At 47.3% G+C, this 14,459-nt stretch overlaps 1 protein-coding gene across 1 annotated transcript in view; it reads right to left on the bottom strand.

The window, feature by feature from the left end:
* CLIC6 (chloride intracellular channel 6) overlaps positions 1-13,835 on the bottom strand; it is a 48,151-nt gene extending 34,316 nt beyond the window's left edge. Inside the window, 10 exon segments of the mRNA XM_057696443.1 lie at positions 12,224-12,319; positions 12,322-12,447; positions 12,449-12,511; positions 12,513-12,743; positions 12,745-12,759; positions 12,846-12,968; positions 12,971-13,216; positions 13,308-13,325; positions 13,327-13,484; positions 13,715-13,835. Coding sequence (XP_057552426.1) covers positions 12,224-12,319; positions 12,322-12,447; positions 12,449-12,511; positions 12,513-12,743; positions 12,745-12,759; positions 12,846-12,968; positions 12,971-13,216; positions 13,308-13,325; positions 13,327-13,484; positions 13,715-13,835 — 1,197 coding nt within the window.
* Positions 13,836-14,459: the final 624 nt, after the last annotated feature.

Here is a 14,459-nt window from a genome sequence, read left to right as displayed (position 1 = left end):
GGAAACCACCCAGCTGGACGTCCGTCCCTTCTCGTCCCTCTTCTGCCCTCTAGTGGAGCAACAAAAGAGCCAGCCAGGGCAGCAACAACCCACAGAACCCAGGGGCAGAAACAAGGCTCCTTGCAGAATAAGAATCACCACCCCGCCCCCCAGCCCCCGGTGGTCCTTATTTTCACGTCTTTGTTGGTATCATCTACTGTGATTACACTCACACATCCCGTGACAAAAACATTATGCATCACACTTCTTGTAAAGGAAAAACGTATCCTAAGTGCAGCCAGGCCTACTTTAGAAAAGAAAAATTGAGTTTTCTTTCTTAAAGAAATAAACGCCTGCAAAATTGAAAGCATTTTCTAGATCGGTTTTGTCTGCACACCCAACCACCAATGGCTCAGGCCACCTGTCCCCAGTGGAGGAGCAAGCTTTGCTCACCAGTCTGTATTTTACCGTGGAGTGTGTTTCTTAGGGTCCTTGGTCCGGGCCACAAAGGGGATTACGCTCTATCTTCAAACATGCCTCTCACGCCTCCGTAACCCTAGAACTTAGGGACCATATCATTCCTCACTGCACCTAGATCCCAAGGAATATATTTGAGATCTTAAAATTTTGAAAGAGATCTGAACTTTCTGACAAGGCTATGAACCCTAAATTCCCAAGTAGGTATAGTATTTACTCCTTTCAACTGTCGTGACAATCAGTGTCTTACTAGGTGGATTAGGTGGGTGACCGTCCTTGACCCAATTAGCTTAACCACGGACCCCAACTGCTCTTAGCTTTAAATTCAGGCCAAAGACTTAGTTTTGTCCATGTTCAAGTTCATTGTCACAGTGGGTGGACTCAACTCATAAGAAGTACACGGACGAACAAAATGAAACGTGCTCTTCATCCTCCTATGTGAATTATGCTTTAAAAACTCCAGGGCTATTTTTAATCCTTATTTAATAATATGGCCTGATACCAACTGAAGCTTTTACGTAGAGATGAAAAGCTTATTTCCCTGTAAAATTCTCACAAGGAATTATTACAACAAAGGAACACCTTGTTCTGGAAAGCCAGCTTAATAATGCAGTCTGGTTTGCTATACCCTGGTGGTTTACGTGCTTGAATAACTGAGCGTATTCCATTTCTTAGAGTGACTCCAAAGGGGGAAATGCACGCACCAAAGAGAAGAGCTGGCCACATGGAGCCCCCCTGTCACCTGCAGTCTCCCCCGCCCCCTTGGAACTGCTTTAACCCTCTCCGTACCTCTCACCTTGGCCATCTTTCCACCCACTCAGTTTTCACCAGTTTAGAAGCATCGTTAAGTCACGTCCCAGTTACCTTTTGCCCAGTAACAAATCACTCCACATTGAGCAGCCTAAACTATCCGCTTTATTATATATTATGATTTGTGAGTCAGGAATCTGGGTAAGGCTTGTCTAAATGATCCTTCTGTCCCATGTGACATTGACAAGGTCACTCAGTGGTGTTCAGCTGGTGAATGGGCTGGTCCCGGGAGTCCAAGACACCTTCTTTAACCCACTACACTATCTGATTTCAGGATGTGCAAAAGCTCAAATCATTTATTTATAGATCCAGGTCTTGACTAACTTGAACTGGTTTAAAAAAAAGTTTTAGCAGTGCCTAAAAGCAATGGTGTTGTTTTATATTATCCAGTGATGATCAGAGCACTGTATCTGCAGTACTTACTACAGCAAATCTCACTAGCTGGAGAGTGACAGAGTAATCTTACTTTATTGCTGCAGCTCATGATGTCAATAATCATAATGTATTTGTTAAAATAGCATTAATAAAAATGTCCCCCTCCATATCTCATGTGTCAATTCCCCTGAGTTTCTTTAAGCATGGAATTCTCGGTTCAGAGAGTTAAATGACACCAAAAAGCCATTGGGTACAACCCAAACTTCATCTGGTCTGGCCATTTATGGAAACAGAGTTGAAGGCATCCAACCTGCATGAAGTTCAAACAGAAGAAAGAAAGTTGGGGAGAGAGAAAGTCTTTCCAAGATTCTTTGAACTCACCATGTCCAAGGCCCTGACGCCAAAGGCCCCAAAAAAGTGTTAATCGTCCTCATTTAGAGAGAAAGCCTGATGTCTCTGGATCTCCAATAATACCTTTATTCTGGTAGACCCTCACAGCACATAACAGCTGAGAGGTGCTGGATGTCTTGGCCATGCCTGTGGCCATTGTCCCAAGGGCCCCATCAGAACCCCTCGTGTGCCCCCATCCAGGGAAGAGAACAGTGCCTCCCTGCCCTGATTCCTCATTCCCACAGCCCACTGTGGCTGCAGGTGGGCCAGGGGCACCGTGGGGGATGGCTAGGGGTCCATAATAAGGGTCTTCCTACCGGATAGCAGCATCCTTAAGCCCCCAGGAAGGTTATAAAAGTACAAACAGAAAGCTCAAGCAGAATGGGTCCAGGTCTCCTCTCCCAGCAGCTGGCCGCCCTCACCAGTGAAGAGCCCCACTGGCCAAAAGGCAGAATCCCGCTTCTCCAGGACAGCTCTAAACTTGCACACTCTAAACGAAAAGGGGGCACTGAGACTGGTAGCTACCTAACCAGCACATACTGCTTCTCCTTGGTAAGAATAAATGCCTGCCTCTTAGACATGACAAAGAAACAACGTGTAAAAAGAGCATAAGGAGTGGCCCAGATTAGGGCCCAAGACCTGCTTTGCTAGTGTACTATAGTTATGGGAATTACATGAGAAATACATGGCATTGAGATTTGCTGTAGTAAGTACTGTAGATACAGTGCTCTGATCATCACTGGATAATATAAAATAACATCACTGCATTTAGGAACCGCTAAAATTTTCTTAAACCAGTTTAAGTTATTAAAAACATAGATCTATAAATAAATAATCTGAGCATTTTGGCACACCCTGAAATCAGATAGTGTGGTATTTTAAAGAAGGCTGCAAATCCTTTGACCCTCCTCCCATTGAGAAGTGGGGTCTGATTCTCCTCCCTCTGAATGTGGCCTGACCGCTATGACTACTTGATAGCCAGTAGAATATGGTGGGAGTGATGCTGTGTGGTTTTCATTACAAAAGGCCATGCAGCTTCTGCCTTGTTCACTGACCACTGACCCTCTGAGGCCAGTATGCTGGAGGGGCTGCCTGTAGGTGCTCCAGTTGATCACCCCTGCTGGCCGCAGCCTTCCAGCCATCCTGCCAAGACACCACACGAGTATGTGAAGCTGTCTTGACCCCTGGGACCAGCCCATTCACCAGCTGAACACTGAGTGACGTGCATCACCACCCCCATTTTGGTCGTCAACTCTATTCCTTACCATAGTCTCCTGTCATGGAATTAGAAAGGTAAAAATGATTTTTAACATGGCTAGTACTTTAATAGTTGTTCAGTTACCATGCTCAGCCAAAAGCCAATGTCTGTAAATGCAAACTGACAGTTGAGGCGTTGATGGCTTAGACGGAAAGAATCTATGAAATCATAAAATTTACATTCTGCAAAATATAACATTAAAAGCTGACTACCCCCTCACAGACATAGCAAAAAAACTTATGATTACCAAAGCAGGGGTGAGGAGGTGTTTGGGATTAGCAGATACAAGCTACTACATATAAAATAGATAAATAACAAGGACCAAGGACCTGCTGTATAGCACAGGGAACTATATTCAATATCCTGTAATGAGCCATACTTGAAAAGAATGCGAGAAGTGTATATATATGTGTGTGTGCGCGCATACCTGTGTGTATAACTGAATCACTCTGCTGCGCACCAGAAACTCACAACACTGTAAATCACAAACACAAACAAAAACCACAGTGACCACCCAATTCTGTCCGCCTGATACAGTAGCCACGTTTGCACACGGCCATCATTCATTTATCCATCCTCTGTGCACAGCACAGTCTTCCAGATGGAGGGGAGTCCAGCAGAGGGGCGGAGCCCTCGCTGTCAGAGATCTAGAGGCCCAATCTCTCCTTTCTGTTTGTCACCACCCAGCCTGCCCTCCTGCTCTTCCCACCTGTCCCAGCAAACTACCCCCACGTTCTCCCTTACACAGCATCAGAATTCTTTCCTCTGCAGCACTCCCGGAGGCTGAGGCTCCAGGACAGCAGAAGCTGTGTTCATCACTGTTTGTCACTGTAGTACCCCCAGCCCCTCACACAGTGTCTGTTACATGGTGGGTAACCCACTTTAAATAGCCTCCTCGGGTCCAAAATACCACTTGGTAGATTGAAAGACTGAAAAGCAGCTTTTACTTCACCCCATATCAAGACTCAACTATCACATGGATGACCAAGTACAGAAGGAAAGAGAAGGAATGAGCTGGAGTAGAGTCCATAAAACTAGTAACAACGGAGAATTTTTTTCATCTGACGATCTTGCATGCATACATAAGATTAGACTTTCCCTTGCAGACTGAATAAGTATATACCAACATGGTCTGTGTTTCTCCATAGAGCTACCCTTTTCAGAAGCTTCAAAATTGTCTGTCCCAACAATCTTTGACATTTGTGTATCTCCATCCTCCCTCTCATCAAACACAAGCCATGGGTAGGCTTCCACAATTCACTGGTCCTCTACACATAGGATTTGTCATCAATCTCTGTATATTTTGGTCGATTCTTTCAACAGATGGAATCCAAAAAAGGACATCTGGCTGGGAGACACAACCTCAGAAACAATACTTTGATGGCACTTCATCACAGATGATTACTTACCATGAATTCATTTCGGGAGACGGGAAGCCAAGATCAAAGTGATACACCTCACATTTTCAGATGGCGCAGGGTGGGTATGAAATGATACTGCTATCTATAGATTTTAAACTTTGTTTTGAACAGGAATTCTTACAACGTAAGAAAGAATTTGATCCTGAAAGGGTGTGTGCTTGATAAAATATAACCTGCTAATTAAAAAGAAAGGGAGAAAGGCGAGATTTGAAATACTTAATCCCTCAGGATTTAAGAAGTTATAGAATAAAAAGCAAAACAGAGCATTCAAAGATTCCAGGAAACAAAGTTGAAGTTTCTAAGAGTGCTATCACAGCCTATACTTTGTTTTCCCAAGTGTCAATTACGGGAAATTACTAAAACTAAAAGGATAAATTACTCCAGTGCAAACAGTCAAAACAGTCCCATAAAAAGGTATGCAATTCCTATAACAGACAGAGGTCTAACTTCCTTAAAATAAAAATCAAGACAAACAAGACCAAAAGGCAACTTGAAAAATGTGCAAAGGACATAAGCGGCCACATCACAGAAAAACAGATACCAACAGTTTTTAAATATATAAAAGTAAACTCAATCTCATGCATACTAAAAGAGACGTGCGTTAAATGGCAATGGACATCATTTTTCACCTCTAGGATTCAAAAAGTTGGGGGATATACCGAGTGGGCAAAGCTGGGGAAGCAAGCACAGCACTTGTAGAGTGTCAGGGGGGCACTATTTGGTATAACCTCTTTGAAAAGGAAATTTGATAAAAGTTATCAAAATCTTTTTTTTTTTTTGACAGTGCCATGCAGCATGTGGGATCTAGTTCCCTGACCAGGGATCAAACCCGTGCCCCCTGCATTGGGAACATGGCGTCTTAACCACTGGATCGCCAGGGAAGCCTCTCAAAATCTTAAATATGCACATCCTTCCTCGTAGCAATACCATTTCTAAGAATTTAGGCTCCATATATGATTGCACATCTGTGGAGGGATTTTCACTACAGCATTGTTTAACATATCAAAAAGAGGAAACTACCTAAACATCCATCAGTAGGGAACCGATTGTAGAATACACCCACTACTAGAAAAATACAAGACTTTTTTTTTTTTTTTTTTATAGTTGTGGCACACGGGCTTAGTTGCTCCGAGGCATGTGGAATCTTCCTGGACCAGGGCTCGAACCCGTGTCCCCTGCATTGGCAGGCAGATTCTTAACCACTGCGCCACCTAGGAAGCCCTTTAAATTTATTTTTTTTTGTCACGCACAAGTTTAGTTGCCTCGTGGCCTGTGGGATCTTCCTGGAGCAGGGATCGAACCTATGTCCCCTGCATTGGCAGGCAGATTCTTAACCACTGCGCCACCTAGGAAGTCCAAGACTTTCAACAAGAATGTGTAAGAGCTACAGGCACCGATTGGAGATGATTTCTAAGATATGATGTTAAGTAAAGAAAGTAAGATATAACTGAATGTATTTCCAGTGTACTCCTTTTATGGAAAAAAAAAAGTGGGTGTGGTATTTTTAAAAATACGTCCACAAATTCTTTGACGTTCTCTTTAAAAAGGTGGAGTTGAATTCCACTCTCCTTGAAGGCTGGACTTAGTTAAGAGAAAAAGACAGAAATGAGTGTGTGACTTCTGAGACAAGGTCGTAAAAGGCACTCTTCTCTCTTGGATCTCTGCTCTGGGGAAAGTCAGATGCCATGCTGTGAGGACACTAAAGCAGCCCTCTGGAGAGAGTCCAAGTGATGAGCAATTGAACCTCTTGCCAACAGACATACAAGTCAACCACCTTGAAAGTGGATCTCCCAGCCCCAATCAATCCTTCAAGTGAGACCACCGCCCTGGCCAACATCCTGGCTACAACCTCATGAGCCAGAACTACCCAACTGAGCTGCTCCCCAATTCCTGATGCAGAGAAACTGTGAATAATAAATGTCTGCTGTTTTAAGGTGCTAAGTCTTAGAACAATTTGTTACACAGCACTAGGTAACTACCAGGGTGAGTCAAAAGTTATCCGCACTCTGGCTGTAGAATTTACGTGTTTTAATATAACCAGAGTGCAGATGATTTTTGACACACCCTCGTAATACAGTGAGGATTTTTACATATATGCTTGAATATGCACAGAATATCTCTGGGAGGATAATTTGTGGTCTTTAGGGAGAAAACTGAGAGGCGGGGCCTCAGGCATGGAAGAAGATTTGCTTTTCATCATATTAAATCTTTTCTTTTAAAAAGTACATTTTACAAAAGAATCCCATGAATTCCATGAATGACCAAATTGTGCATAAACATCTTTAACTTCTATTTTATTTCAACTTTTTAAAAGCTTAACTTACTCAACTTTTGAACTGAAATAGAAGTAAATAGTAAACAGTAACAATAAAAGCTGAAATATTTTAGCAAATATCTCCCCTAACTCTCCCCAGATACAGTTTCTGACTCAAAACTCTGTCAGAAAAAAGAGCAGAGACAATTAATGATGGAAAAGGAGACGCTTAGGAGATTTAAATATCCACCACCCCAACTCTCAGAGAAAACTTTTCTTTGCTGGATATCACAGGAGCTCAGAGAATGGCTAGAGCAAAGCCAGGCTGTTTTAGAAAATCTTGAAGAATCTGTGCTGGGGATTACCAAAGGGTCCCACTCTCTGTGTCTCCCCAATACAATCAAGTCAATAACTCTTTAGTGACCACCCCTGTGTGTGCAGACCCTCCTACACATACACTTACAACCTCCTACTCATCCTCGATCTCACCTTCCCTTCCTACCAGCTTCCCTTCCTACCACTTTTCCTTCCTACCAGTTGCCAGGGTGCCCGTTATGGACGAGACCCTGTGCCAGACTATGATGTCTTCATGGAGAAGAGGGGCTCTGGCCCTTCCACTAGGGACCCTGACTGGGGCAGTGGGGAATGGAGCTTGCATCCAGCTTCTCACTAGCCAAGTCACCTTGAACCAGTCATCCATCCATCTGGCTATTTACCCACCATTACCAAGAAACACTGACTGAGGGCCTCCCACGAGTCCACCGTCATCCTAGGCGGTGAGCATACCCCGTGGATCTCACCCGTGGGCACGCACTGTGTGCCCACGTGTGCATAAGAGGTTAGCAAAGCATGATGGTCTATCTTGGTTTGCACCCCAACTAACCTTGCACGATTTCATAGATGTAATTTGTAAGCAAGTGGCATTGACCTTCAGAAAACAAATGACCAAAAAAAGGTCACTTGGGGGGGAAAATTCAAGTCACAGAAGTGCATTTTAGCTCATTTCCCTTCCAAACACATAATCCACACTTAGTTATGAAAATAACATCTCCCTCTCAAGCTCTTTGGAGGCTAAACCCCATGGAGCAGGTCTCAGCCAGCTCGCTCCTGGAGAAAGAAGCACAGAGAGCCGTATCCTGCTGACCCACCAGGAGTCCATCAGATGCTGGTCCCAACAGACCCCCATGTGGTATGACAATGCTTCGGTGGCTCAATTTATTTACTTGTTTACTGGGCGGGGGGGGCGGGGGGTGGCATCTCTAGGTGACAATGCTTATTCAAAAGTCATGCCTTTCTCAAGTTTTGCTTTGTTTTGTCCTCAGTTTCGCCTCCCTGGAGAACCTAAATGTGACGGCAAATGCAACTTCTCAAGCTCTGCGGTAGCTGTGTATTAGCGGTTAGATGTATGATGTCCGAAACATAATTTAAGAAATTCTTAGACTCTGGCCCAGCATGATTCACTGGTCACATGAAGGATTTTTAAGTTATGTGAAGTTTGCCAGGAAATCCATCTCTCAGACTATCCCACTCCTAGACCCTGCCTCAAAGTATTAGAAGAACTGAACCTGTGAGCCTTCCTTAGCTTCTAAATCCCCACAGCCGCCGAAGTCCTTACTTTACCCTATGGTGTATCTTGTTTATCGTTTGCTGTTACTATGTTGGTATGCTATTATGCTGTCATCCTCCCTTTCCATAAGTAAAGAAGAAAAGAATCTTTCTTACTAAATACATTGCAGGGTTACCCTATAATTTGATGACAAATAACACTTCTTTGAGAAAACAAAACTAAAAAGTAGCATGATCAGCAATTCATTTACCGTACAATAATTCAAGGAGGTTTCCCTGTGACCTGTTCTATACATTCCTGGCTCTTTTACATCCAAGAGTATATTCTTGTATATGTACAGAATAAAACAAAATGACAAATTAATAAAATGACAATTTTCACAAAGATAGAGACTATAAACCACCAGGTGGCTAAAATTAGAGGCAAATTTTATTATTATCTTTTACTGGGTCATGTGTCATTACTTTCTGGTAACCAATACATTTATTTGTAACCAATACATTTATTTTTTAAAACAGGAAGAAATGTAAAAGTTAAAAGTTCCCAAATAGAATGAGGACTAATTAATTTAAAACTGTGGTAATTAATTAGCTGTGTTAATTAATTAGCTGTCACCTGAAGGCTGGAAGAATGTTTGGAGGAACTCTCCTTAAAGAACAGTTCTGTGAATTTTACATTTCAGCCATAGCATCAAAAACCCACAAAGACACACTTGCCCTGACATGTTTACAAAAGCCAGGAGGTCAGATGTCCACTATGGAATACAGCATCCAGATAAAGTGAAGCCTAAAGAAGGAACCTAGAAAAGGTTAAATCTGGCAAAGAAATCCTATTCTGAACCAATTAAAGGACTTTAAATCACGTATTACAAACTCAAGAGATAAAACAGTCTAAAGAGTTTTTGCTCGATTTGTGCTTTGGGATCTTTTGTTTTTTCAAGAGACTGATTAGAAGGATAAGAAGAAAGTGAGGACTTCCCTGGCGGTCCAGTGGTTAAGACCCTGTGCTTACAATGCAGGGGGCATGGGTTTGATCCCTGGTTGGGGAACTAAGATCCCCCATGCCACATGGAGCAGCCGAAAAAAAGGAGAAGAAGAAGAAAGACACATTAACAATCCCATGGGGCACATCCTAAGTGACCCTCAGAAGTCGTATCAAGCAGTAGTTGCTTGAAAACCAATTTCACTGTTTGGAGATCCATTTGTTTCCTTAAAGAAAGGAAAAGACCAACTGAGCACCAAGCCAATCACCAGAGTCAAACATTCTGGATAAGCTGCCCGTGACGTGCCCCCTGCCTCTGCCTACACAAACTACCTGAGCAGAACCTGAGAAAACAACTTACAGCTTGTTTTTACCTTTCCTAATATTCTTTTCCCCAGAGAATGGAGGTAATTAGATACCTAGAGGTATTTGCCATAAATAACAAATAAATAAATAAATAAAATGGCAGGGATGGAATGGGAAAGGGATTATTCCTGTGCAAGATCAAGGAAAGTTTATCAGAGTTGAGCAGATGTAACAATAAGAAGTCACATTTATACCAGGCTTATTTCAAGTCAGGTACTGTTCTAAGTGCTTTATACAATCCTAATCTTGAATCCCCTACAACCTCATGAAGTAGATACTATTATTGTTCCTGTTTTATCCATAAGCAACAAAGGCACAGCAAGGTTAAGTAACCTGCTCAAGGTCACACAGCAAGAAAGCAGCAGAGCCAGGATTTGGTCCCAGACCCACTGGCTCTAAAGTCTGTGCCAGTGATCACTACAATGTACTACCTCATACAGGCAGTCACCCATTCAAACCATCACGTTCCAGACCTGTGCTTCACACTGGAGACAGCACGCAGAGGGTAGTGCCATGTGTGAGTGGAGCTTCAACAGAGGGATACCCAACCCAAATTGGGGTTGGAAAGGTCTCCCCAGAGGAGACAATGGCCATGCTGAATCTTGGACACGTAGCAGATAAGCAGGCAGGAGAGAGGGAGACGGATGAAGGGGAGGAAACTCGATTCAGGTACAGTGCATGCAAAATTTCAAAGCAGAAAAGAATGTGATTCTCTCTAGGACCAGTAAGTAGCTTAATACAGCTGGCATAGCGGTACCATGGGTGGCAAAGGGGGAGGGGACCCAGGCAATGCCAAGGAGACAGGAACCACATCACAGAGAGCCTTGTGACCTGGCTAAGGAGTGTGGATTTATCTGAAAGTCTGCAATAAACAACTGAGGAAGTTTATGCTAGGGAACGAAATGATCAGATCTTTTCTTTCTTAGCTCACTGGCTATTATCAAGGGGACTAGATTAGAGAGAGCCGAGGATGGAAGCAAAGAGACAGTTAGGAAGTTGTATGTCCAAGCTGTAACAAGAGGCTGGAATTATGTAGTCAGGTGACCGGAACAAGGGGAAATTTCTTAAACCAAAGAACAGATTTGGGGCACACACAGCAGCGCTGTGTTCAGACTTCCCCCTCCCCTAACTTCCCTGAAGTCTTCCGGTTCCCAGGGACCCTCCTAGGGATTGTGCCCTCAGGTTATGTCCCAATACAAAATCTTAAAATGTCTCAGCATCTTAAAAATTGCTCAGAACAGCACAGTGAAGAAACACAAGCCTGTTCTTCCCAAACTCTCTTGCCACCCAAAGAATTCCTGAAATTCTGATCTTAATCACTTTGGGTACTTTTTTTTTTTTTTTTTTTTTTTTTTTTTTTTGCTTATTACAATTTGCTTCTATTTCTCCTAAGGAGGTTTAGGTTATAACTGGCCTCTATAAGCCTGAAAGTATTTTAGAAGGATTATGATTCCACATACAATACACATTCTTGACCTTATTATCTGCTGCTTTCCCGGCCTGGCCGAAGGTCTTTGGGAAGGGCTTTTTTCAACAAAGATCCTCCTGTGAGCTGCCCCTGGACCTTGCTCCTTATTTGTGATGCCTTTAGGAATACCTATTTAAACTCAAAACTTCCTCACTTGTGTCTCTACAGAATCTTTGTCCCCTTTGAATCTTTGAAGTAAGGCTGAAAACAGGACATAAAGGCATACGATGTTCAAGTCACTGGCATCTTACATTCTTCCAAAGCAAATATTAAAATATTCAATAAATATTACTATATTTAAGTAAACTTCCACTTTCCTCCCAAACATACCTTATCGATTCTGTAGAAACGGAAGGCCTTTCTGGAGCTGAAAATTTGGGCTGGCTCTGGGCCTCTGAGATTTGAGTGCCGGGATACTTCTCACATTACAACCTACCTGTTTGCATTTTTTCGCTTTAACTGTTAGCGTTTCCTTTGGCAAAAATTGCTTTGAACATCAATAGGGCTTGTCGGGTTTTCTTTTTGTTTCCGTTTTTTTTTTTTTAATGAATTCTTTAATAACCTCCTGATCAGAAGGGCCAGTTAGGATTTTCAGGACAAAGGACAGTGGGATGCTGGACTCGCATCTCCACCTCCCACCACTCCCACCCCCAACATTTTTGCTTCCAAAGCCTCCATTCTTCCTCCTAATGCTTCGTTACCCTCTTCTCCCTGAATCCCAAGCTGTCCCCGCCTCCCTCCGGCCGATAGAAGTGCTCGGTGACAACCAGGGCGCCTAGAGCGCGATGCGTGCGCGTCCCCTCTGGGATCGGATCTGCCAAGACCAAGACTAAGGATGGGAGGGGGCGTCCTGGGAGTTGCAGGAAGCCAGAGTTACCTTTACGAAGAGGGTGATGTCGTGCTCTTGTTCCGGGGCCCCCTCCTCGGACGCCTCGCCATCCTCCTGGCCGCCGTTCACCTCGGCGCGGTCCCGCGTCCGCCGCGCTCGGCGCTGCCCTCCTCCGCCAGGTGGTTGCTCAGCTCGGCCTCGGATTCCCGGGCCTCAGTCGGCTGGGCCTCCTCCGCATCTGCGCTGCCGTCTAGGGGCTCCTCCTCGCCCCCCCGCTGTGGCCTCCTCGCCTGGCCCCTCCGGACCCGGCTCTCGCCTCTCCTCCTCTGCCTCCTCCGTCTGCCCCAGGGGCCTGGCCTGGCCTGCGTCCTCGCCCAGCATCTGCCCTCGCGTCCCCCGGCGGCCGCTTCCTCCGACTTCTCTCCCTCCCGGTCCCTGGTCTCCTCCCCGGCGCCCGCCGCTGCACCCCCGAGGCTCCCCCGAAAACTCGCCAGGGCTGCACCCCCGCGCTCTCCGCCGCTGCGGCCTCAATCGCCTCGGCCTGGGTCTGGGGGCTGCCGTCCCCCTCCGTCCCGGGGCTCACCCTCGGCCCCGTGCGCCCCTCCCGCCGGGCCCCTGACATCCGTGCTGTCCCCCGCCGTCTCCTCGGCGTCCCGTGCGGGGCCCCCGCCGGCCCCTCGGCCACCGTGCTGTCCCCCACCGGCTCCTCGGCGTCCATGAGGGTCCCCGACGCCCCAGGCGCGGTGCCTCCCGGCTCCTCCCGCCCGATTTCCGCCGCTTCCTTCGCCTCGGGGGGCCGCGGGGTCCCCCGGGCTCCCCCTGAGCCTCCCCCGGGGCCTCGCCCTGCGCGCCGCGCCCGGGGCTCGCCTCCTCCACCTGCTCGGCGCCGCGCGCGCCCGCTCCTCTCCCTCCCGGGCGCCCTCCTCCGTCGCGATCTCGCCCTGCGCCCCGCTCGCGCCCCGCGTCTCGGCCCCCGGGCCACCCGCCTGCGCCCGGCGCCGGCTCGCCCGCGCGCCCTCCGTCCGCCCCCCGGGCCTGCTCCTTCGGTCACCGCGGCCGTGGCGGATGCGCCCGCCCCCCTCGGCCCCTCGACGCCTCCGCGGAGCCCTCGCTCGCCTCCTCCCCGCTGCGCCTCAGGGCCGGCAGCCCCCCGGCTCGCCCCGCGTCTCCGCCTGTAGCGCCGGGCCCTCGGGCGGGCTCTGGGGACCCGGGGCGCCCCCCCTCCGGCTCCGCGACCCTCGGCCATGGCCGCAGATCCTTGTTTTTGACCGGAGACCCTTCCTTGACGCTGCTGAGGAACCAGGTGGCGCTGGGCGAAGGGGCGCGGTGCCAGGGGCTGCTGCGCCCCCTCCGAGAAGACCCCCTGCCCCGGACTCTGGCGGCGCCTGGGCGGTGCGCTGGACACGCGGGGACGAAATCCTCTCGCCCCAAGACGCTGCGCCGAGGTCCCGGGCTTAAGCTCTCTGGGATCTTCCTCCACCGCTCGAGCTTCTTCTCCCTGACTCCGCGTCTGCTTCCCACCTGGACCCTAATTCCGACCTTGGTTTCCCGAAAATGCGGCCGCGGAGGCGCAGTGTGCGGCCCGCTTAGCTCCCGCACCCTTTGAAATGCCTGGCCCGCCGTCCCCGGCTTGACTAGAAGTCCCCGGTGCCGACTCCATCCCCCTGGGGCTTGGGCGGGGTTTGCATCCCCTCCTCTCCCCCATTTGGGTGGCCTGAGAGCCTGGCCAATGACAGCCTTTCTTGCGGCCCTTGTGGATTTCAGTGAAAAGATCCTGATTCTACTGGCCCCTTGGGTGTTTTCTGAAATAGCTTCAAGTCCCCAGAGCCATTAAAATCACCCCCCAAACACCCTGATACCCAAACACCTAATCCCCACCTTCCCAGGAGTCAAACGTTAAGCTCAGCAGCTTGGCAACCGCAGATCCCCCCTGTAGTGCCTCAGTGTCCAAGAGCAAGACAGGTAAATCCTGGAATAAAGAAGGGGAGGCCACACTGCCTCCTTCCAGTTTCTGTATGGCCCCCCTGAGAAGTTCCAGAGGCCCCGATATAGAGGCAAGAGCAGCCAGCTGATCTGCTTAGAGCAGAGGTGGGCTCTGTTGTGCATGAGGGGCTGGCTCTCCTCTCTCCATGACAAGTACTGGGGGGTTCTCACTCCAGGGTGTATCCTTCATCTCCCTGGCCCCGGAAGGTGCTAAGAATCTGTTTATCTTTCTGATTCTCCTAGATTTTCTACACCCATGTTTAAGGCTTTCGCCTTAAAGTTGTGTGTTAAGGGTTTGGGA

The sequence above is a fragment of the Hippopotamus amphibius genome, chromosome 10 (genome assembly GCF_030028045.1).
Source record: "Hippopotamus amphibius kiboko isolate mHipAmp2 chromosome 10, mHipAmp2.hap2, whole genome shotgun sequence".
Lineage (NCBI taxonomy): Eukaryota > Metazoa > Chordata > Mammalia > Artiodactyla > Hippopotamidae > Hippopotamus > Hippopotamus amphibius.
The sequence above is the reverse complement of the archived record's forward strand: the minus strand, read 5'-3'. Positions and strand labels throughout refer to the sequence as shown.